Here is a 25,029-nt window from a genome sequence, read left to right on the forward strand (position 1 = left end):
AAAGTGTATGCAGTCTACCATTGTACTTTTTTGTAAGCAATAACAAGAAGAAATCCATGCGGACTGAGTACATTTGTTCCACGCTAACAGACTGTCATTAATCTCCAGACATCAAACATGATTTCTTTGACTTCCTGAACTTTCCTGAGTCTCCTGATCACTCGATGTCTGGTGAGCAGACGACTGATGAGAACGACTCCACCCCGATCCCACCGGGAAACATGAAGAGCTTCCGGAAAGATATTCTCAAACTGATGATGGAGGGCATAAAGATCGGCTTGGTAAGTTACTTACAATAGACATCAGCATGGCATCAAATTACCCTTTTGTTTTTGTTTGTTACTAGTTTTATTTTTTGAATCGGTGCACATTTTCAGATAAATCAAATGTTTAACTCTGCCTTTAAATCAACAATCGATGACACGGTTATCTTTGAACGGTCTTCATTTGGGGACCTTTCTCAGCAAATATATTAGAGTATGAATGATTCATTGATTAATTTGATCAATCAGTGCATAGTGTAATTGATTAAATGTATTATTTAAAAAAAAGTTATTGATATCCTTATAATCAATAAACAGCGATATTTGCACACACACACACATCTATATATATATATATATATATATACAGGTCTTTTGCATTTCTATTTGGCCATACGGTCAATTAAACATTTAAATGAGATAATTTTTTTTTTTTTTTAAATTAAAAAATAAATATATAAATAAATCTACATGATAAAAAGAAGGCTTCTAAAAAAAGGTAGGTATCAGTGATTGTTTCGGCAGACACTGCTTCCTGTGATCAGTGATTTGGCTTCAAAAATCCTGATCGGTGCTAATAAGATAAATGCAGAAATATATGCTAAAGTTCCTTCCTTCTGTTGATTCTTTAAGACGGTGTCTGGCACTGGCCCTGCGGTCACTAACTAGTGTTTTTGTGATCTCCTCAGGGCAGCGCGGGTCGTGGTGGCGCTCAACGCCAGCAGTGGAAGCGAATCCTCTGGTCCTGTCGCGACACGTTCAGGGTTCAGATCGGCCGCATGCTGGTGCACACGCTCAGCCCCGCAGTTCCTCTGGAGGACAGGAGGGAGGCGCTAGAGTTTGTCCAGGAGCAGAGCTACTCGGAGATCCTCAGAGAGAGCCTGAGTCCCGGCCTCGAGGTGAGGACGCTGATGTGTGGACAGAAAAGGCTTTTTGTTTTTACATGCTGACCAGAGATGGAGTGACATTTTGCTTTGGTTATTTGCTGATCAGATTTGTGTATCCAATCAAAGCCCGTCTAACATGCACGCTTCCTCTGTTGGGAGGAAGACCGTGACATTTCACTGCTCTGCTTCTGACATACAGTAAATAACCCACAGAAGCATTTCATGACACTGTTTCCATAGCAGCAGAGCCGTCCTTCCTCCATTATACTGCAGACTGGCACTAAAAACACCATCAACCCTCAGAGCCACAGCACAACAGAACTGCAGCATTTGCATAAAGCAATTATCGAACACCTCACTCTGATTAAACTACACATGACAGTCGCTGCTAATAGCAGTTGTTTTTATTTGTTTTAATGGCCACAGCTTGCTAAAGGGATAAATGGAAAAACACAAAACACTTCTGCAACAAGTTTTTGACATAAATTTGAGACCTTTTTTCTAAGCATTGCAGATATGTATGTTTAATGGTCTTTCTGTAAATTATATCTTTGATTTTATTCCCTGAATGATATAAAAATCCAAGGTATTTAAGGTATTTTCTGGGCTTTTTTGTTATTATTTTCTCAATGATATAATACTGTATTCATTTCATTAAAATGAATCAAACTTTCCAACTAACAATTTTTACTTTTGAAGGCTAAATCAGAAACACTCTTTAAAGATCCTTTTGATTGGTAAAAAAAAAAGAAAAAAAAAGAAAAACTTAATACAAACCTTTAATTAACTCACGATTTAAAAAAATGTACAGCATTAAGACTGAAAAAAATAAATCAAGACAAAAATAATACATGTATATTTTAATTACGTAATCTAAAAAATTAATTATATTTAAAATGTTTTTGTATCATTAATTCCGAAAATAGAGTGCCATTTCTTTTAAGTACTGGTTGAAATATATGCATCTGTGTGCTGAATTGTGTTGTGAATTCAAAACTTGCAGTACTTTATCAAAAATAGTGGTGAAACTTTGCACCCGTAAATGCCTATTGTTGCAATCTTGCTTAGTTTTTCTAAGTTTTACACCAATGCAAATTTAAATGAAATGTCTTTAATCACTAATGGCTTCTCAAAGACATGTTTGAGGGTGAAACAAACAAAAATCATGAATTGAGTTTGGAAATGTTTTTTTTTTATCTTCGGTGGATAAATAACAGAAATATACTGACATATTGTAAATACCACTACATTTACATTTACATTTATTCATTTTGCTGACGCTTTTATCCAAAGCGACTTACAATGGCTATATATGTCAGAGGTCGCACACCTCTGGAGCAACTAGGGGTTAAGTGTCTTGCTCAGGGACACATTGGTGCCTCACAGTGGATTAGAACACGGGTCTCTCACACCAAGGGCATGCGTCTTATCCACTGCGCCAACCCCACCCCGGGGTTGGCGCACTAATTATAATTATAATTATAATTCCTTAAAATCCTTTCTTTTGTGTTGTTGTATTTTTTACTAGCACGGGCCCAAGCTGGCTCTGTATCTGTACGAGTTGTTGCACGATCACAAAGACTCCTTGAGCAAAGAAGAGCAGGCGGCTGCCAACACCTTCATGACGGCGCTGAAACTCTGCGGCCACCGCTGCATCCCACCCAGCGCTCCCGCCAAACCTGACCTCCTCAAAGCCATCAAAGAGGTGCGCATGGCCAGACACAACCTCTGAGGTTATATGCTGTTTGCATGAAGCAAGCTCAAACAACAACATGGGTTTGATTCCCAGAGAAGGCAAAAACTTGAATTCAGTGTAATTGCAATTGCTTTCAACAAAATCATGCCATTGATTTAAATAATCATATTTTAAAAATTTGCATTTATTCCAGAAAGAATCAACATAAATCTGTATTTGCGAAAACAAAGACATTAATTCAGTGAAAAAGTATGAAAATGCTTAAAATATGTTCAGCTCTGGATCAAGCAATATTCAGTCTCTATGAGACTTAAACAAATGGGATGTATTGATGATACATGCATAAAGCTGGTTATTGTATATTATTACAATTACATAAATCTGACTTGTTTAATTTATGCATGGCTGACCAATATCCAATAAATTAAACAGATGGAAATTTTAAATGCAACTTAAATACGTACATTTTAAATCTAGGCCTAAATATTGTTTGTGTGGATGAAAGCATCTTTCAAATGCATACATGTAAATGTAAAACTCAAACAATATGTAAAATATGTATCTAGATCTAAAGCAAACACATAGTAATTCATATATTAATTTGTTAGTCTTTTACTTTTATTTGCTGATGTTGATTCCGCTGTGCATATTCTGCACATTTTAGTTTCCCCCTGAGGTCTACATATAATATTAGTCCAGGTTCACATGAGTTTACTAGTATTGTGAATGCTAGTAGTGTAGTTCTGAACCGCTCAGTTGAAGTGTTTGCATTTTATTAATGTTCATCTGAAGCTGTTTTACTATTCCTTATTAAGGAGCAACTGAAATACGAGTCAGAGGCAAGAACCAGCAAAGGAGCCTGGGAAAAGAAGCTTGCTAACACTCAGAGGAGGTGAGCGCTCCGAGAGAAACACAAAATCTCAAAATAAGACCCGCCAAAGGTATTTTTCTGAGCTCTTTGGTCCTCCGTTTCAGCCTGTTGCAGAGGCTTGATGGGAAGTCGAAGGACATCTCGAAGATCGCGGCTGACGTGACTCAGAACGTGTCTCTCAGGCAGGGCATGGAGCGGAAGAAGGTCATGCAGCACATCAGAGGCCTGTACAAGACGGACCTGAGCGCCAGCCGCCACTGGCAGGAGCTCGTGCAGCAGCTCACTCACGACCGGTCAGTTAATAGTTGACCGTAGACACTCGTGTCATCATTTATTCTTCCTCATGTTGTTCCAAACTTGTATGATGTTGTTTTTCCCCATGGAACAGGGCGGTGTGGTACGATCAGTCATCTTACCCCACTTCCTGGCAGCTGGATCCCACCGAGGGGCCCAACCGAGAGCGGAGACGCCTGCAGCGCTGCTACCTGACCATCCCGAACAAATATCTGCTCAAAGACAGACACAAACTAGACGGTGAGCTTCCAGCCCTCGGACTGGAGGAAACACTTTAAACATCTGCTCAGCTGATTCTCTACGGTGTATTTTCATGATCCAGTTTGTTTAATCAAAAGCATAAACAAACAGGAAAATTTTTCAAGAACATGTCTGGGACATTTTTCACCCCAGAATAAGTAAGTAAAGGAATATATACAGTATAACTAAATTAACTGGTAAATAAATAAATGTAATAAATAATTAAGTAAAATTAACAAGTCGAATGAATGAGTACATAGTAAATAAATAAATTAGCATGTAAATGAGTACATTTAATAATTAAATTAAATGAATAATTATTGCGTTGAATTACTTGGTTTTCAATTATTGAGTATTGCGTTAAGAGCGCAAGGTTGTGGGTTCAGTTACCAGGGAACATATGTTAGGTAAAAAATATTAGCCTGAATGTCCTGTAAGTCGCTTTGGATAAAAGTGTCTGCTAAATGCATACGTTTAAATTTAATTTAAATATGTAAATTAATTAATACGTAAATAATAACATTTAATATGTTATTAAAATGAATAAATGAGAAGTAAATAAAATAAATAAGTAAATAACTAAGCAAATAAGTACATTTAATACGTAATTAACTAAAAATAATAAGTAAATAAATACAAGTAAATAAATAGTAAATAAGTACATTTAATAAGTGATCAAGTAAACAAAATAATAAATAAATAAATTATGAAATAAAATAATCAGTAAGTGAATAAGTAAATATATAAGTAAATAAATAAAATTAATTTTACACTTCGTGACAAAATTTTTTTTTAGATAACCAAATGCATATGACCGTAACACAAAAGTTCCAAAACCTGTAATACCATAGCAATTCTGTCAAATATGTTGGAGTGCTGTTTAATCAGAATGGTTTATGAATATGTTAATCATATGTTAATCTTTTGATGCTGTTGGTTTTATTGGTATCGTGCATGTGGTTTGTCTATCCCAGATGCTATCAAGGCTCCTCTGGTCTTCCTGTTTGAGGACAAAACTCACTCCTCTTCATCCATAGTGAAGGACAAAGCCACCAGTGAGCCCATCAGGTACTCACACAACTCCTGTCTCACTGCACAACTGCACAATTTCAAAGAATTAGAAAACCCCAAGCATTTCTTCTTTCTGTTTAGGTCTACAAGAAAGTGTGTAAGTGTGGCGCCCTCTAGAGAGACAGTGGGAGAGCTGCTGCTGGGTAAGACTCGTCCTCCCTCCATAACATCAGTCTTGTGTTGGCTGTTAATTGTCTTCACTGAATGCTAAAATATCGTTTTATGGGTCGGCAGGAAAATCTGGGATGTACTTTGTGGAAGATAATGTTACAGAGGCATTTGATAACCAAGTAAGTTCTTTTGCTAAATGTTAGGGTTAGTCTTTGGGACTGAGAGAACACAGTGTCCATTGTGGACTCAATTGAGCACAGTTACAATCAATGTATAGCTTTCTCAAGTAACACAGATTAAAGTTGCATTCATTGATGCAGCAGACTGTGTTAAGTGACAGTGGCTTTCTGAAGGACTTATGAGCCCATGCGGCTCTATTTAAAACCGCAGAATGACTGTTTCTCATCCAATGCCATCTGAGGGGTCAAAGTTCACACACATTCATCTGAGGTTTCCTGCCTTGCCTTACACAGACTGAGATTTCTCTGGATTCTGGATTAGTATCATTTTTCTCTATTAAGATCAGTTGTGAATCAAGTGACAGTATTTCATACAGCATGCTACGTTAGAAGACAGATGCCTACATAAGCAAGGTTTTGGAACACAGCCTGCTTCATTCTACACGTGCATAATCTTTAATCACTCGTTTGTATCCATAATGCATTGCAGCTGTCATTAGGTGTGTGCACGTGTTACTAAGAGATTTTATTTATTACTCATAACATCATATAAGAGTTTGGTAACATCACCCCTAGAAGATTTGATGAGGCATATGTATGTTTAGAGGTTGATGGTGTGTCTTCACAGCAGAGTCCTCATGGAGAGACAGAACCGGCCTCCTTCTCCTGGACCTATGAGGAGATAAAGGAGGTTCACAAGCGCTGGTGGCAGCTCAGAGACAATGCTATGGAGATCTTCCTCACCAACGGCAGGACGCTGCTGCTCGCGTTTGACACCACCAAGGTAATGACATCAGCTGCTGAATGACTTAATTTGTGCAGTTCAGTAAATTCCTCTATATGTCATGCCCATGTCAATTCTGCCACTCTCTCTCTGTTCTCGGTCTCAGTTTCGTGACGATGTCTACCACAACATCCTGAGCTCAGAGCTGCCCAACCTGCTGGAGTACGGGAACATCTCTGCCCTCACGCACCTGTGGAGCTCCGGACAGATAACCAACTTCGAGTACCTCACCCACCTCAACAAGCACGCGGGCCGCTCCTTCAACGACCTCATGCAGTATCCCGTCTTCCCCTTCATCCTGCGAGACTACACCAGTGAGACGCTGGACCTGCAGGACGCCTCCATCTACAGGTCAGAGCACACCTCGCATCAACATCATTACTGTATTCATGTGCGGTTTTTCGGTAATGACAGCCTGATGTACCTGAAAATTCATCAATTCCATATACAGTTGTAAATGTTTTATATTTTTTCACCACGTACAATTATGAAATCCTGAGAACTGAGCTCCTGTTGATCGCATGGAGCTCACCGTCTCCGAAATCGGCAAACCACATTTATAAATAGACGCTGTCTTTATAAATAAACCACAGATTTGAGTTTTAAACAACTACATTCTCGCCCAGAATACTTTTTAAAACTACATTTCATGACATTATAACAGTGATATTTTGAAAATTATTCGAATAAATGGTGGTTGAAATCACAATGCGGTGTGAACTCAACCAATCAGCATGTTTAGCGCCCAAGTCCCGCCCCCAAAAGTTCCAGACCTTGGAAACAGTACTACCTCGCCAGCAGGGACTTTCTGAGGGGCACTTTTTTAACCTCAAACTTTATTTAGATCCTGTTTCCTGCGGTGGAAACACACCAGTATCAGCCCTAGTTCCTGGGTAAAGTTTCAGCGGTGGAAACGTGCCTTTTTACAGATACATGACAGGTGAAAGTTGTGTCTTAGAAACCCTCTACAGTCACCGAACTCTAGAAGAGACCGGAAGAAGAGCGGAGCAAGATCACAGCAGCGCGGTGTGAGACACTAGAGATGTGCTGAAGTCAACTCCTACTGATTTCTGACAGCTGTGACCTACTAAATATTAGTCACAATCTTCTTTCCTGCTCCAGTGGTTATTGTTGTCTGAGTTTGATCTCTGTGTTTTCCACTAAATAAAGATTTTTATTAAAAATATATGTAAAAAGTAGATTTTTCATAAAATATCATAAAGTATCAATTAAAATATTTTGTTTATTATTTTTAAATATGTAACTTTTATAGTTCTATGTTGTGAAAAGATGTAGTCGCTCAATGTGGAATTTACACACTATTTTGTTTCTTTTAATATAGATATATTAGTATCGCCAGGTATGCAAATAAACAAAGTGACATTTAGTTTTGCTCTCTGTTTGTGTTTTTGATGTAACAGGAACCTCATCAAACCCATTGCAGTGCAGTCTAAAGAGAAGGAAGACCGTTATGTGGACAATTACAGGGTACTGCAGCACTGCAGGCTTTAATTCCTGTTTACAGCACTGCCCGTTTAGTGTTAACCAATCACACTGTGGCTCTGTTCCAAAACCTGCCACCCTGCCTACATAGGCAGCATTTTTAGGCATTTCCAGCGCCAAGGCCTTTCCAAACAGTAGGTAGCAACATTACGTTGCCTTCTAAGATATATTCTTCTGGCCAAATCCTGACGTAGCACCGTAAGTGTCCTTGGCAGAAAATGCATATATTTTATATTATTTTATTAAATATCTATTATTTCTAAAATATATTTATAATATTAATATATACATTGTTAAATAATAATATTATTTAATGAAAATCGATATCATATTCTCAATTTACAGTACACGCTGTGTATTTTTATGCTTGTGGGAGTATCATTTATTTTTTCTCTATTAAAATCAGTTGTGAATCAAGTGTCCCATGCATTAGTCATTTAGTAGACACTATTACAGTTAGCATGCTACCTAAGAAGACCGCTTACTACATACGCAAGGTTTTGGAACACAGCCTGCTTCATTCTACACATGCATGATTTGTGTCTTTAATGCATTGCATTACTGCTTTATGAGTGTGCATGTTTAGTGTCATTAGTGTGTGTAAGTGTTAGTAAGATTGGTTTCCTCCACAGTACCTGGAGGAGGAGTTTAAGAAAGGCAGGACAGAGGACGACCCCATGCCCCCCGTCCAGCCCTATCACTACGGCTCTCACTACTCCAACAGCGGCACCGTCCTGCACTTCCTCGTCCGGCTGCCTCCCTTCACCAAGATGTTTCTGGCCTATCAAGGTCTTCCAAAATCATCTATCCTTTAGTCCAAACTTATTCCATGCAGATGGAAAATCTTTAATGTAAAAACCAAAGCAGGAAGAATTGAGTTTAGTATAATTGTACAAACGTCCACCTTCAGCTCGAGCTTTACGTGTCTTTTCTTGTCAAATCTTTACTGATTTTAGAATATCTTTGATCTTGTTAGTAATATCTCCAGATGAAGCAGTTTGGCTTTACTAGATTCTCCATTAATCATTTCTCAAATCTCAAATCTGATCATCAGGCTTTTGAGAAGTGTTTATTTGTTCATCTCTCAATAATCATTGGATTGCATTGCATTATACGAGTTGATTACCAACTAAGCATTATTGGAGATATAGATTGACAACTGTTTTATTTATTTATTTATATACAGTATTGTTCAAAATAATAGCAGTACAATGTGACTAACCAGAATAATCAAGGTTTTTCGTATATTTTTTTATTGCTACGTGGCAAACAAGTTACCAGTAGGTTCAGTAGATTCTCAGAAAACAAATGAGACCCAGCATTCATGATATGCACGCTCTTAAGGCTGTGCAATTGGGCAATTAGTTGAATTAGTTGAAAGGGGTGTGTTCAAAAAAATAGCAGTGTGGCATTCAATCACTGAGGTCATCAATTTTGTGAAGAAACAGGTGTGAATCAGGTGGCCCCTATTTAAGGATGAAGCCAACACTTGTTGAACATGTATTTGAAAGCTGAGGAAAATGGGTCGTTCAAGACATTGTTCAGAAGAACAGCGTACTTTGATTAAAAAGTTGATTAGAGAGGGGAAAACCTATAAAGAGGTGCAAAAAATGATAGGCTGTTCAGCTAAAATGATCTCCAATGCCTTAAAATGGAGAGCAAAACCAGAGAGACGTGGAAGAAAACGGAAGACAACCATCAAAATGGATAGAAGAATAACCAGAATGGCAAAGGCTCAGCCAATGATCACCTCCAGGATGATCAAAGACAGTCTGGAGTTACCTGTAAGTACTGTGACAGTTAGAAGACGTCTGTGTGAAGCTAATCTATTTTCAAGAATCCCCCGCAAAGTCCCTCTGTTAAAAAAAAGGCATGTGCAGAAGAGGTTACAATTTGCCAAAGAACACATCAACTGGCCTAAAGAGAAATGGAGGAACATTTTGTGGACTGATGAGAGTAAAATTGTTCTTTTTGGGTCCAAGGGCCACAGGCAGTTTGTGAGACGACCCCCAAACTCTGAATTCAAGCCACAGTACACAGTGAAGACAGTGAAGCATGGAGGTGCAAGCATCATGATATGGGCATGTTTCTCCTACTATGGTGTTGGGCCTATTTATCGCATACCAGGGATCATGGATCAGTTTGCATATGTTAAAATACTTGAAGAGGTCATGTTGCCCTATGCTGAAGAGGACATGCCCTTGAAATGGTTGTTTCAACAAGACAATGACCCAAAACACACTAGTAAACGGGCAAAGTCTTGGTTCCAAACCAACAAAATTAATGTTATGGAGTGGCCAGCCCAATCTCCAGACCTTAATCCAATTGAGAACTTGTGGGGTGATATCAAAAATGCTGTTTCTGAAGCAAAACCAAGAAATGTGAATGAATTGTGGAATGTTGTTAAAGAATCATGGAGTGGAATAACAGCTGAGAGGTGCCACAAGTTGGTTGACTCCATGCCACACAGATGTCAAGCAGTTTTAAAAAACTGTGGTCGTACAACTAAATATTAGTTTAGTGATTCACAGGATTGCTAAATCCCAGAAAAAAAAAATGTTTGTACAAAATAGTTTTGAGTTTGTACAGTCAAAGGTAGACACTGCTATTTTTTTGAACACACCCCTTTCAACTAATTGCCCAATTGCACAGCCTTAAGAGCGTGCATATCATGAATGCTGGGTCTTGTTTGTTTTCTGACAATCTACTGAACCTACTGGTAACTTGTTTGCCACGTAGCAATAAAAAATATACTAAAAACCTTGATTATTCTGGTTAGTCACATTGTACTGCTATTATTTTGAACAATACTGTATATGTATATGATTTTATGTAGTTATCTGCTGTACTGTCTATCTCATTGATTTACATTAAAAACGTTAAATTATTTTTGGGCCATATTCTGCACTAAATTGCATATTTTTGCTCAGTTTGAGTCTCTGAAAAAAAATGAAGACTGAACGCATGATTTGTTGTCAGTTTAGAACGCCGAAGCTCGTCTGGTTTATTCTGCATCATAATTAGGATTCTGCATCGCTACCTTTTATAATATTTAACAGCACCTGCGTTTCCTGTGTTTGCAGTGAGGTCTTCAAACAAAGGCTGTCATTGAAAAGGGCCTTTCTGAAGTCTCACGCTACATGCATTAGCTTCAGAAAGATGATCAGGCCTTTCATCCAGCCTCTTTATTCGTCTTTGCTTCTTTCTCAGTCTATTTTTAGTTCAGTTGGTTTATCTGTATCAGGTTACAGGAGAAACTAATGAAAGGTTCTGTGTGTGTCACAGACCAGAGCTTTGATATTCCTGACCGAACGTTCCACTCCATGAACACCACGTGGCGTCTGTCGTCCTACGAGTCCATGACGGATGTTAAAGAGCTCATCCCAGAGTTCTTCTACCTGCCCGAGTTTCTGGTCAACAGAGAAGGTGTGCGCTCTTATACTCCTGGCTTTCTTCACCTCTTCTTCTAGCACTCAACTTCTCATGAGATCTAATGATGGAAATATAGGACCTAAGAAATCCGTTTTTTCCCAAGTTCCATAGTTTGGTTTTTTTTTGGATTCAGTTTTAATGGTTACGTTTAAATTAAGTAATCAAAAAGCAGTCTAGTTAGTAGAAATAAAAATACTTACACAATTAAAATTTTTTTTATTAAAAGTTACAAAAAAAAATAGTGGTAGTGGTTAGTAATCAAAAATTATATTATCCAATTAATTGAAAACATAAAACAGTTTAATAAAAGTTATACTATTTAGTAAAAGTTTTTTTTTCTAAATTTGTTATAGTCAAGATGCATTTCTAATCAAATGAATTCATAAATCTTTAACAATTTAATAATTTAATAGTTTTTGTTTTATAATGGGTCCCTATAAAATGTTTGTTTTTTGGTTTGGTTTTAATTTCTCTGGATTCACAATTTAAAATTTATTTATTATGAAAATTGTGGCTCTCAAATGATGGTATAAAACATTTTAAAAAATTAGCGCTTCACGACAGATTTACTTTTAAAATAAAAACATGGACAAACAAATTTTAATCTTTTTCATTATTATTATTTCTTTGAGGTACATGCTACTAAACAAAACTACAAAATATATTTATCATAATTAATTGAAGTTAAACCAAACTTTTATTTTGCAGACCTTTGTCATGAAGGCTTCTGTGTATATTTGATAGTTTTTATCAAATTAAATAATGAAATGCCTCTGAATCTTACTGCTATAAAATGCCTTTTACTTTGAGTAACCTAGATCTTCGAGATGATTATTTCTGTAAAAGCATTCTTGTTCAGTACATTAGAATCATATGATCTGAACATATCTTCCTCTTCTAATGTTAGCATGATATTTCCCACTTTCCCCTCTGGCAGGTTTTGACTTTGGCGTGCGGCAGAACAGCGAGCGGGTGAACCACGTCAATCTGCCGCCGTGGGCCAGGAATGACCCGCGCCTCTTCATCCTCATCCACAGACAGGCTCTGGAGTCAGAACAAGTCTCCCAGACGCTCTGTCAGTGGATTGACCTGGTGTTTGGACTCAAGCAGAAGGGCAAAGCTGCGGTCCACGCCATCAATGTCTTTCATCCTGCAGTACGAGTCCTTATTATGTACAGCTACAGCACACTCACCGCTGGAATTTAGAAATATATACATTTATCTATTTGTGTGTGCGTGGGTGTGTGTGTGAGTGAGAGAGACCCTGGCCCACAAAACCTGTCAATTTTTTAAATCATGATTTATACATCATCTGAAAATTTAATAATAGTCTTTGGATTGATGTGTGGTTCGTTAGGAGGACAATATTTGTCTGAGATACAACTATTTGAAAATCTTGAATCTGAGGTGCAAGAAAATCTAAATATTGAAAAATGAAAAATCACCTTTAAAGTTGTCCAAATAAAGTTTCTTAGCAATGCATATTACTAAACAAAAATTACGTTTTGATATATTTACTGTAGGAAATTTACTAAATATATTCATGGAACATAATCTTTACTTAATATCCTTATGATTTTTGGCATAAAAGAAAATTCCATAATTTTGATGCATAAAATGTTATTTTGGCTATTGCTACAAATATACCCCAGAGACTCAAGACTGGTTTTGTGGTCCTGCTTGAGTCTGTCTTGCTAACCAGGGCTGAATTTATTTGGTCAAAAATACAGTAAAATCTGTGAAATATTATTGCAAATTAAAATCACTGTTTTCTTTGTGAATATATTGTAAAATGTATTTTATTTCTGTGATGCTCCACTGTATTTTCAGCATCATTCCTTCAGTCTTCAGTGTCACATGATCTTCAGAAATCAGAATAATATGATGATTTACTGCTCAAGAAACATTTCTGATTATTTTCCTCTCCCTCTGTTTTTAGACGTACTTTGGCATGGACGTATCTGCCGTTGAAGACCCTGTACAGCGTCGGGCTCTAGAAACCATGATCAAGACGTACGGCCAAACACCCAGACAGCTGTTCAGCGCCTCACACATCAGCCGAGCAGGAAACAAACTCCTGTCCGAGGCAGAGCTTCCTGCAGCCATGGGCCTCCTGGTGCAGCTGGCCTTCAGAGAGAGCCGCGAGCCGCCCAAAGACACCGTCCACCCGGTACAGCAAACATACAGCGCTGAAACTGTTATTCAGGGTGACATTTAAACAAATAGTTCATATAAAAAATATATCTATCAAATTTAATGTTAATAAAAAAGGGTGGGTTCTTCTGGAAGAGAAAGACTTTATTTGAATCCTTTAACCCCCCTACTGTTGTTTCTAGAGTCCTCTGCCGTGGATAAAGGGCTTGAAATGGGGCGAGTATGTGGGATCCCCCAGTGCTCCGGACCCCGTGGTCTGTTTCAGTCAACCTCACGGAGAACACTTCGGTTCCCTGCTGGCGCTGCCCACGCGTGCCATCTGCGGCCTCTCACGCAAGTTCTGCCTCATGATGATCTACAGCAAAGAGCAAGGTTAGGAGAACACACACACACACACACACAGCTGCTTCATCTGGCTTACATATGAAATTATAAACCTGATATAAACTCTCTGTATTTAGTAAGATGCTGTTATGAAAGAAATTAATACTTTTATTCAACAAGGATGCACTAAGTTGATTGAAAGTGACAATGAAGAAATAATAAAATAAATCCTATTTTTATTTTTAGGTTGAATTTTCTGTTCATCTGTTAATCCTGAAAAATAGAATGCATCACGGTTTCCACAAAAAATATTGTGCAGCACGACTGTTTTCAACATTGATGATAATCAGAAATGTTTCTTGAGCAGTAAATCATCATATTTTCATGATTTCTGAAGAACATGTGACACTGAAGACTGGAGGAATGATGCTTCACAAGAAAAAATTACAGTTTACTATTTATTCACATAATAAAGATTTAACTAATAATAATTCACAATAGTACAGTTTTTTACCGAATTTTTTAAATTGTAAGAATAATAATAAATCAAATAATGTCTTAGTTTAAAAAAAATGGTAGTGTTTATGAATTTGAGATTTCATTTTCCTTTATTCATGTATGTTTATACATTTATTGGAGATGCTTTTATTCAGTAAAGCAGATGTTAATGCCAGATGTAAACAAAACAAAAAACTAGATTTTTCTGGATTACTGGGAAAAGCAGGCACAGTTTATTAAGTTTATAATCAGCCATGATTTGAAAATGAAAATTTTGAATGATTATTTAGTCCAGCTGTGTATCAGCCAGCTACTAATCTTGACTGTGTTTATGTCCATGACCAGTCACTAGTGCTTTTATTTCATCTGCATTCATGTCTTATCACGATCATCCACATGAATCAACACGGTTCCCATTGTAGCGGAGGAAATGAGTGAATGTGCTGTCGTTGGAAATCACCTCACAGTTCACAGTTGAAATGAAGTGTTTCCTCTGGTCTCTCAGGTGTAAGGAGCATGCACAGCACTGACATACAGTGGTCAGCTATTCTGAGCTGGGGTTACACCGACAACATGCTGCGTCTGAAGAGCAAACAGAGCGAGCCGCCCATCAACTTCATCCAGTGCTCACCGCTGCACCAGGTCAGAGCCAGAAACACCACACACACACACACACACACATGCAGGCTACGCTTGGACCGTTTTCAGATCAATCTGTGTTTGAGAAGTTTCAGTTTGTACATCATTTTGTGATGTGGCAGTCATCTGCTTTATGTAGACGTCCACAGCACCCTCTACTGTAAGTTACTCATAAAGCATACCTAACATACACTATATGAATTTTAATATATAGTTTGTTTTGACTGAATAAGACAATTTGCATAATTGAACAGTTGTTTTTAATTGTCATGTAAATAATGTCACAATTAAAAAATCATACTGGTTATAATATGACTTAGGGGTTAGGGTTATATATATATCACTGTTCTACTGACATGTTTGACAAAATAACCAAGGGATTTCCATAAAATCTTTATTTAGTGGAAAACACAGTGATCAAACTCAGAGAACAGTAACCACTGTAGCAGGAAAGTTGATTATGACTAATATTTATTAGGTCACAGCTGTCAGAAATCAGTAGGAGTTGACTTGAGCACATCTCTAGTGTCTCACACTGCGCTGCTGTGATCTTGCTCCGCTCTTCTTCAGGTCTCTTCTAGAGTTCGGTGACTGTAGAGGGTTTCTAAGACACAACTTAGTCACCAGTGACATCCAGTGACATCCAGAGATGTTCAGTCGGGTTTAGAGCACGACTTTTCATTATTTCAGTGTTTTCAGCTTCAAGAACTGCTTTACCTGTTTTACAGTGTGACAGGAACATTGTGTTTGGCTGATTGGGAGATGTTTGCAGGGAAGGAACCGTATGTTGCTAAAGGAGGTTCTGATGAATTTTTACATCCACCTGTCATGTGTCTGTATAAGAGACCAAACTCCTGATCCAGAGAACATCCCTCAAACCATCACAGCTCCTTCTTCTTCACACACTCAGCTTCAGTCTTTCCCCAGTGTGATGCTGATCATAATGTTTCCCAAATAAACTAGAGTTCTCCTCTCTCCACACAACACGCTCCTCAGTAAAGGAGAGTCGAGTCTTTTGATTGGTTCTGCTGATGAGAGGCTTGATCTCTGCAGAGTGTGCTTTCAGTCTGACTTCTCTTAAACAACCGACTCCGATCCAGATCCTGTTCAGTGCTGAACACATTCCCCATCCAGAGTCTCTACATCATTCTGTCCTCTCTTTCATTCGTCTCACGTCCTCGATCAGCCTTTTTGAGGGACTTGAATCTAGAAATTAAGAAAACTGGAGGTTGTCCTCTAATTTTGATCTACACTGAAAGTGTGTGTGTGTGTGTGTGTTAAACATGTGAAATATTATTACTTTTTATAATAATTCTATGTGAATCTGTGTTAAAGTGTAATGTATTTCTGTGATGCTCCGCTGTATTTTCAGCATCATTCCTCCAGTCTTCAGTGTCACATGATCTTCAGAAATCAGAATAATATGATGATTTACTGCTCAAGAAACATTTCTGATTATTATCAATGTTGAAAACATATGTGCTGCTTTTTGTGTAAACTGTGATTCAGGATTCTTTAAAGAGTAGAATGTTCTAAAGAACAGCAGAATTTATTTGAAATAGAAATCTTTTGTAACATTATTAATATCTTTACTGGCACTTTTGATCAATTTAATGTGCAGACATGGTTTTGATGGGTTTACTGAGATTGGCTCATGGTTTCCTGCTCTCTATCCTCTCTATAACCTGTGCTCTCTCCTCAGGTGAGTAGCTGTGCATGGGTGCCGGACAGTTGTCAGCTGTTTACAGGCAGTAAGTGTGGAGTCATTACCGCCTACAGCAACCGCTTCACCACCACGATGGTACGTCACCATGGCAACACCCCCCCTCTTTCCCCACCCACGCAGCCGCCCACGTCCATTATCAGTAGAGCACCCACACACACACACACACACACACACACACACAGTGTTTGTAGTGGCCTTGTTAGTCATCTCCCGGTTGCCCTAGAAACACATTTCCTGCGGCCCACAGGTGGGCTGAAGTCTGGGCGTCAGACGGCTCTCTCTCATTGATAACGCATGAGCCATTCTGCTCCTCACGTTTGTTTAAATCAATCTTTCTGATATTAGAAGTATTTCAGTTCTGTCATCATTCATGTGTGTTGTTCCGAACCCAAATGACTGTCATCCGAGGAGTGCAAAAGAAGATATTCTGAAGAATGTTCACACTGCTCTTTTTCAAGACCACAGGCTGTCAAAATCACCATAAAAATGATGAAAAATTATCAGTGATTTAACTTTTACATACACTCTACATAGAGTAGACCTAAAGGGATGTAGATGCAGAACAGCCATTAGAGTTAACTTAAATTAGGCAAGAACTTTTTACCTAAAATCAAAAGTAAGAAATTAGATTTTGCCAAAAGAAAATGAAGGCTATTTTAGGAGCATTATGAGCATTATTCTTTATTACTTTAATGCACATAATTATAATATATATATTATATATATATATATATATATATATATATATATTTTAGTATTTAATAAATATTGATTAATTTACAGTGCAATCAGATAGTATTACAATTAGTATCAAGATTTGTTTATTTAATTTATATATTGAGTTTTTATTAATACTTTGAATTAGTTTTATATTCTTGGTTTTAATTTTTATTTAATTTTTATTATGTCTATTTTTAATTTTAATTAGATTTTTTATTTTTTTTAGTACATGAATAAAAATGAGGAATGCTGGCTTGGCAACTACCTGAAATAAAATAAATAATGTATTCTGAGGAATATTCAATACTATTTCATATATATATATATATATATATATATATATATATATATATATATATATATATATATATATATATATATATATATATATATATATATATATATATATATAGAGCTTCTTTCCTGAGGCTGTGACACTTCTGAATGCCGCACCACCTATCTAACCTGCACCTGCTCTTTTACTGCACTGGTCACAGTACTTTACATACATGTATTGCACTACTCAATACAATACTTTGCACACTCATTCAACTGTATTTATTACCACTGTTCTCACGTTCCTGCTGTTCATAATGTATATATAATCCTTCATTGCTCTGTTCATAATGTACATACAATATCTACATTGCATTCATATTTATACTCTGTATATACTCTGCTCAATACTGTATATAGCAACTCCACTGTACATTCTGTATATCATAGCTTTACTTACTCTGCACTTTTATGTATATAAAACACTATATTCTTGCACTTCTGGTTAGATGCTAACTGCATTTCATTAGCTCTGTACTTGTACTCTGCATAATGACAATAAAGTTGAATCTAATCTAATATATATATATATATATATAAGTATATATGGACAAAGCGACTTGTTATATAAATTCATTTCCATAATTAACAGTCAAACAAGTTGCTGGATTCAGTTTCATACTCCACGAACTGCTCAAATGAAATCCAATATTAAAGCTCAATACATGCAGCTGTGTTGCGGCATTAGGATGCATTAAAGTGGACATAAGGCCATGATATTATAAGTACACTGGACCCTTTGACTTGGCGAATGCACACAGTATTGCACCATTAGCCCTTTTCAAGGCTCGACTGTCTCAGGAGGCTTTAAAGCAGACATAAGGCTGTGATATAGGTAGAAAAAGCCCAATTTTGAGTCCTATCTGCATCAAACTCTTCATAGTAAAAATAGCAGTGACGGACAAAGGAAATATTTTATAGTTCACATAAATCAGACATTGTAACGTGTGCACATGTGAAAAGGTTTTTGTCCCTTTTATGTCCCTTTAAAAGTTATGAATATGAATTTCTGGCTGATTTAACTGTTAGCTTCATGCAGTCATGTGCTGGTTTGTTTACTGGAGCTCATAAAAGCAGATCAGAATCATCTGTTAAAGGGCTCTTTCAGCTCACTTCTGCTTATCGAGGCCATTATCCCTTCTCTAATGAGGCCATTACCCTCTAGATCTGCGTGTGATTACAGTCTGTTCTTCCTCAGCCGACAGAGATGGAGGTGGAGACGCAGGTTCACCTGTACGGTCACACGGCGGAGGTCACGGGCCTGTTCGTCTGTAAACCCTACAGCATCCTCATCAGTGTCAGTCGAGACGGGACATGCATCCTGTGGGACCTCAACAGGTCTGAGCATCTGACATCACGTTCATGCATTTCTGAATGAAAGCTGTTTAATTGAGTGTATTAAAAGTACTTTTACATCAAAGTAGCAATGAATTACTTTAATATGGTATTTTCTTCATTGTGCGCTAGTAATGATGAAATAAAGAAGGTTTCTTTTGTGTTAGGTTGTGTTACGTTCAGAGTCTCACAGGTCACAAGAGCCCGGTGAACGCCGTGTGCGCCAGCGAGACCACAGGAGATATCGCCACAGTGTGTGACTCAGGTGTGCTGCTTTTAAATATATACAGTGTAAACCGGCTGCTGAAGTTGCTAAAAAATCTTTGCAAATATGAATTTGTATAGAATTGTAATCATGTTCTCTTCATGTGTGTGTGCAGTGGGAGGAGGAAGTGATCTGAGGCTGTGGACGATCAACGGAGATCTGATTGGTCACGTTCACTGTCGAGAGATCATCTGTTCGCTGGCGTTCTCCAATCAGCCGGAGGGAGTGTCGGTAAACGTGATCGCTGGAGGACTGGAGAACGGTGTGGTCAGGTAAAACACACACCGACATGAACGCACAAACTCTACACCGCTTGAGACCAAATACTGATTCACTGATGAAACTCTGTTTGTTTAATTCTGTTTCTAACAGTGACTTTAAAAAAACATTTCAGTAGTTAACGATGCATAAAAACTGCACAGCTATTTGTGTGACAATTAAAAAAAAAATGGAATGAGATCATGTACTCGTCTTCTCGCCATTCAAAAAAGTCCAAGTGATGTAACTCTTATAAAATGGGTTAAAAAACAGTGGTTGCAAATAGAATAGAGAAAGATGGGGGTTTTTTTTACTCTATTTGTATACTGTATATATATATTATAAAATGTGTATATATATATATATATATATATATATATATATATATATATATATATTAAAAAGACTCTCATCAGTCTTCTGTCATCATATTTCAGGTTGTGGAGCACATGGGACCTGAAGCCAGTCAGAGAGATCACCTTCCCAAAATCCAACAGGCCTATCAGAAGGTACACACTTTTACATCATGTGACACGTGGATTTATTCCAATATCTTTATTAGAAAAGTTGCATATACACTACTGTTCACTACAGCTCACCAGGGCTGCATTTATGCGATGACAAATACAGTAAAAACACTTATATTACTACAATGTGACAACTGTTGTTTTTTTTTAAATGTGAATATATAGAAAAAATTTATTTATTTCTGTGATCAAAGCTGAATTTTCTGCATCAGTGTCAGATGATCTTCAGGAATCGTGATATTTTTGGAAAATTAAGAATTACATATTTTTGTGAAAACCATGAAACATACAGTTTGGTTTAAAATGATTTTACAAGTTATACTTTTATTCAGAAAGGATGCATTGAATTGATCAAAAATGACAGTAAAGACATTTGTAATGTCACAAAAGATTCTATTTCAAACAAATGCTGTTCTTTTGAACTTTCTGTTCATCTGTGAATCCTGAAAAATAAAAAGAATCACGGTTTCCACAAAAGATATTAGTCAGTTCAACTTTGATAATAATCAGAAATGTTTCTTGAGCAGTAAATCATCATATCAGAATGATTTCTGAAGATCATGTGACACTGAAGACTGGAGGAATGATGCTGAAAATACAGCTGTGGATCACAGAAATAAATTACAGTTTACTATATATTCACATAAAAAACAGCCATTTTAAATTATAATAATATTTTAACATTTTTACTGTATTTTTGATCAACTAAATGCAGCTTTGGTGAGCAGAAGAGACTTAAATGTTAATAACTGGTAGTGTAAGTGTCATGTGGTTATAACGTTTCCTTCTGGATTCTCTCTCAGTCTCACGTTCTCATGTGATGGTCATCACCTCTACACGACGAACAGCGAGGGCACGGTGATCGCGTGGTGCCGTCGAGACCAGCAGCGCATGAAGCTGCCCATGTTTTACTCGTTCCTCAGCAGCTACGCTGCAGGCTGATCCTGCATCACGTCGCCCGTTACCCACACAGGACGGACGCTGAGAGCGACCCCGCTGACCCAGGAAGAGGAGGAGCCAGCATGCACAAAGCCCCGCCCACGATCATCACAGATCCCGCCCCCTGAAACGCCATCGGAACAGATGGCACTTGAAGCTTCCGCACCATAAAGAACAGGGGGTCGTGAGGCAGAGCGAGAGCAGGCCTTTCCCACATCATTTCTCCTCGTCTCTTCTGACTGATGAGTCCTGTAGTATTGGTTCATGAGTTTGTGATTTTGAAAGCTGCTGCAATCTGGAACGTTTGAAAGCCTTTCCTGCTTTTTGTCCCTCGTCTCCCCATCCTGAGAATAGAAATCCTGCTTTCAAAGCCAAACCAGACTGAAATCATCTGAACACTACCGTCTGTCTGCGTTCCTGCTGAAGATGAATCTGTGATCTACGCGGCAAGCTTTAAACGGGACATTTTCAGCATGTGAAACTCGTGCATGAGTGACATGCAGCGGCGTAATGAATGTGTGCACGCAATGCCTTCTTCAACTTCATCCCTCATTGACAAACCCTGTTCTTCATTATAAAATGACCTTGGGAAGATCTTATGAATGTCAGAGGTGGTCGTGTGTCACTCATGAATAATTAACTCTGCTTACTGTGTATCTATCCTGTGTTTTTCTGCCATGTCTTTGTTTAACAGACACAAACGTCCCAGTTACCACATCAAATTCATAACAGTTCATTAAAAATGTGCTACTTATTTCTTTTCTGTTTTGGTTTTGTGTGTTGCATGTTATGGTCACTTCAGTGGTATCTAACATTGGCGATACAATATAAAGTTAAGTCAGCTCTACCTCTTGGATCCTCTGACAAATTAAATAACCTGTTTACTGTACAAAAACAACACTATATCCCTAAAACAAATGAACATTTTCTGTCAGTAAATTCAGATGCTCTTGAAGTCTTAACTGTGGAGGAGAATATTTGAAGTCCACCATCTAAACATGATCCAGAATGGTCTTTGTGTTTGTTTGTTTGTTTGTTTGTTTGTTTTCTGATCTGTATTTGCTGTTAGTTTGAGTCTTCCATTACATCGAACTGAATTATCTTGTCTTACATTTTAGTGTTTACCAGAAAGGGAATGCTTTCACCTCTTCCCCCACTACTACCACTGTTTCCAGAAATATCCACCATACGTATCACCTCGGCCGTAAAATTCTGAAGTTATTCAGTCAATGCAAATCCCAAAAAGAGCCCTGGTTATGTGTTTGTGTTTCGTTTTGAATCTATTTTCCATGCTTGCATCACGTTTATCTCTTAATTATTGTGCACAGTATTGTCATGTTTGCATTTTCTCAGAAAGAGAAAGGTATTGTGTGAATTTGTTTGACAGAACTATCACGAAAGGCATATTGTTCTGTTGAATTAGCAATGGTTTATGTAATTTAAGGATGATATGTTCACCAAGGCCTGGCTTGGACATTTATTCCTTTTTTTTTTGTATTTATGAAATGTGTAATAAAATGTTACCTATATATAATATATAAATATAAATATTCAAGAAATTTTGATTCCGTTTGTTGGACTTGTTCCTTCTATATAAGATTATATAAGACAGATATTCTATAGAAGATCCATCCAGTGATCATCAGTTCTTAAAAGAATCTTTTTTTTTTCTCAGAGTAAAGAAATGTTTTCCACTATGAAGCATCTTTGGATGGATGTTAAAGGTTCTTCATTGCTTCCTGAAGATCTTAAAAAGTCTTTATTTGACCTTTCACCCATTAAGGCATTAAATCACAGCAGAAACTCATGGCATTAAATGTTGCACTGCAATAAAATAAAACATCTAAACACACTTAAATCGAGATACATTTATTTGATTTGGAAATTGAAAACATGAAGTTGTTTTGCATTTAGAGAACATGACGTATTGGGTTCCCTTCATTTTATTCCTTCAATTTTCATAACTAAATCAAAAAAAAAAAAAAAAAAGTTACATTACCTTCCTAAAATCTGCAATAACCCTGAACCCTGATGGAACCATGCACCAATAAAGAACCTTTATAGTGTTCAGTCAGTTCTACACTCTTGGATCCGAAAGAGGAATTTCATAGCCATACCACTTTTGGTTCCCAAACAATCTTTCAGTTCCTTAAAGAACCACTTTCTTTTTGTTTTATTCTATTCACCAAGTTCCCAACTGCACTTGTGTCTTTGTTTAATTCGTGACTCTTCACAGTGTTACGTCACGGCGCGAGGTGGGTACGTCATCTCGGTGACCGGGAGACCCGGTGATGTCACATTAAGCAGGAAAACCTCACGTGGCTCTGGTGGTCCCTGCAAAAACGAGCCCTAACGGTCCTCCGCGGGACACCGAGCGTCTTCTGATACTGACGCGCGCGCTCTGGCCGCGGCGCGTCCGTCGGGCTTCTTAAAGGCGCAGCGACACCTGCGTCCTCCTCGCGTCACACCGAGGATCCCCTCACATCCCGTGAACCGACGCCGACGCGAGCGCCAGAGCAGAAAGCGAGGAAACACTCGACGTTTAGCGGCGAACGGACGGACGGTGACGGTGTTCGAGGTGTTGCGGGTTTATCCTCGTCGCGTTCGGGTGGAGTCGAGCCACACACTGAAGTCTGAGCTGTGACACACTTCAGGTGGGTGTTGACTTCAGCAGCAGGTATTTCTGTTTATTGTCTTCCATCGCGTGCCCTTTCTTTTGCATTAGAACGTGTTTGCAACATTGTTACAATTCCAGAGTTCCGGAAGCGAACGCGGCTTCACGGGGGGCGGATGCGCTGGTTGTGTTACAGTCGAATGTAAACGCACTCGTGCTGTAGATCCAGTCTGGAGGGACGCGGGATGATGGATGGCTCCCGCAGGATTTTTTGGGGAGTGATGCTGGAAGCTTGGGTGTTTGATTCCATCCTGTGGAACTGCGCGTTTACATCGAAACGCTCGGCTCTGAGGATCGTGAAGATCCAGAAGTGCGAAGCGTTCAGTGATCAGCTTCAGCAGCTCTGTGATCATTCTCGAAACGGCCTTGAATGAACGGATGGAGGAATCATAATCACGACCCTCGTGTTTTATTATTATTATTTAATTTTTTTATGATTCTAGATTTTAAGCACATGTCGCCTACAAATAATGAGCATTAAATGTGGTCTCGGGTAAATGTTGGTTTATTTCGGTGATGCTGAATTCTGAAGCATGTTATCCACCCGAGTGGCCTTTCTTCAGCACTGGTGTGGCGCTGCATGCACATGAGCTTCTCAAACGCCTTTTTAACCCTTATGTTCTGCTGAGACTCACTTTTTAATGCGGTGTGAAGTAGATTAATGTGTGAAACCGATCAGAATGAAGTTTGATCTGCTCTTTGACATGTGTTACCGGAACTGTTATATCACAGCATTGGCATAGACTTGAGAAATTGTGCAAAACACACTGTGCAAGGTTTATAGTTCTGGAAAATGCACGGAAATTAATAAAATCATAACAAGTCATAGACATTTCTATAGTGAATATATACACATCCATAGACTGGCATCAGTGAGAATGTGTAATGTTTTCGAAAGTCTCTTGTGCACACCAAGGCTGCGTTTATTTGTGATAAAAAAAAAATACTGTAAAAATGCAAAATATTTTTACTATTTGATATAATAGACTTTCAATGTAATGTACTGAAAATATAATTTATTTCTGTGATGCTCCGCTGTATTTTCAGCATCATTCCTCCAGTCTTCAGTCACATGATCTTCAGAAATCAGAATAATAAGATGATTTAGTGCTCAAGAAAAAGTTTTAATGCATCTACGGCTCTCAAAATTACTCAACCCCTCAGAAACTGCAGTACTTTACAAAACCAAGCTTTTCTGATGATCTAGGATAAAATTTTTAATTGCATCTATAACAGTTCACTGGCATATTAAAAGTGATATTGTCAATATATAATGTAATATTTTTGAGTTATAAGATTTTTT

At 37.9% G+C, this 25,029-nt stretch overlaps 2 protein-coding genes across 13 annotated transcripts in view; both read left to right on the plus strand.

The window, feature by feature from the left end:
* LOC128025860 (lysosomal-trafficking regulator) overlaps positions 1-22,617 on the plus strand; it is a 67,308-nt gene extending 44,691 nt beyond the window's left edge. For 10 of the 12 annotated variants that reach the window (XM_052612420.1, XM_052612419.1, XM_052612418.1 and 7 more), the window contains 24 exons: positions 109-281; positions 953-1,162; positions 2,679-2,855; positions 3,662-3,738; positions 3,822-4,010; positions 4,106-4,251; positions 5,226-5,319; positions 5,404-5,465; positions 5,557-5,612; positions 6,241-6,396; positions 6,503-6,747; positions 7,818-7,884; positions 8,532-8,688; positions 11,185-11,325; positions 12,269-12,486; positions 13,271-13,501; positions 13,668-13,857; positions 14,813-14,949; positions 16,649-16,747; positions 18,927-19,066; positions 19,231-19,328; positions 19,444-19,600; positions 20,024-20,095; positions 20,917-22,617. In XM_052612420.1, the coding sequence (XP_052468380.1) occupies positions 109-281; positions 953-1,162; positions 2,679-2,855; positions 3,662-3,738; positions 3,822-4,010; positions 4,106-4,251; positions 5,226-5,319; positions 5,404-5,465; positions 5,557-5,612; positions 6,241-6,396; positions 6,503-6,747; positions 7,818-7,884; positions 8,532-8,688; positions 11,185-11,325; positions 12,269-12,486; positions 13,271-13,501; positions 13,668-13,857; positions 14,813-14,949; positions 16,649-16,747; positions 18,927-19,066; positions 19,231-19,328; positions 19,444-19,600; positions 20,024-20,095; positions 20,917-21,055 (3,431 nt within the window). In that variant the 3' untranslated portion in view covers positions 21,056-22,617. The remainder of the gene's footprint in view (positions 1-108; positions 282-952; positions 1,163-2,678; positions 2,856-3,661; positions 3,739-3,821; positions 4,011-4,105; positions 4,252-5,225; positions 5,320-5,403; positions 5,466-5,556; positions 5,613-6,240; positions 6,397-6,502; positions 6,748-7,817; positions 7,885-8,531; positions 8,689-11,184; positions 11,326-12,268; positions 12,487-13,270; positions 13,502-13,667; positions 13,858-14,812; positions 14,950-16,648; positions 16,748-18,926; positions 19,067-19,230; positions 19,329-19,443; positions 19,601-20,023; positions 20,096-20,916) is intronic. The other 2 variants (XM_052612421.1, XM_052612424.1) reach the window with 1 other exon arrangement.
* A 684-nt stretch (positions 22,618-23,301) lies between these two features.
* The window catches only part of LOC128025862 (guanine nucleotide-binding protein G(I)/G(S)/G(O) subunit gamma-4), a 13,212-nt gene continuing 11,484 nt past the window's right edge, over positions 23,302-25,029 (plus strand). Inside the window, exon 1 of the mRNA XM_052612431.1 lies at positions 23,302-23,706. The gene's annotated coding sequence lies outside the window, so the exon portion shown is untranslated. The remainder of the gene's footprint in view (positions 23,707-25,029) is intronic.

The sequence above is a fragment of the Carassius gibelio genome, chromosome A13, assembly GCF_023724105.1.
Source record: "Carassius gibelio isolate Cgi1373 ecotype wild population from Czech Republic chromosome A13, carGib1.2-hapl.c, whole genome shotgun sequence".
NCBI lineage: Eukaryota > Metazoa > Chordata > Actinopteri > Cypriniformes > Cyprinidae > Carassius > Carassius gibelio.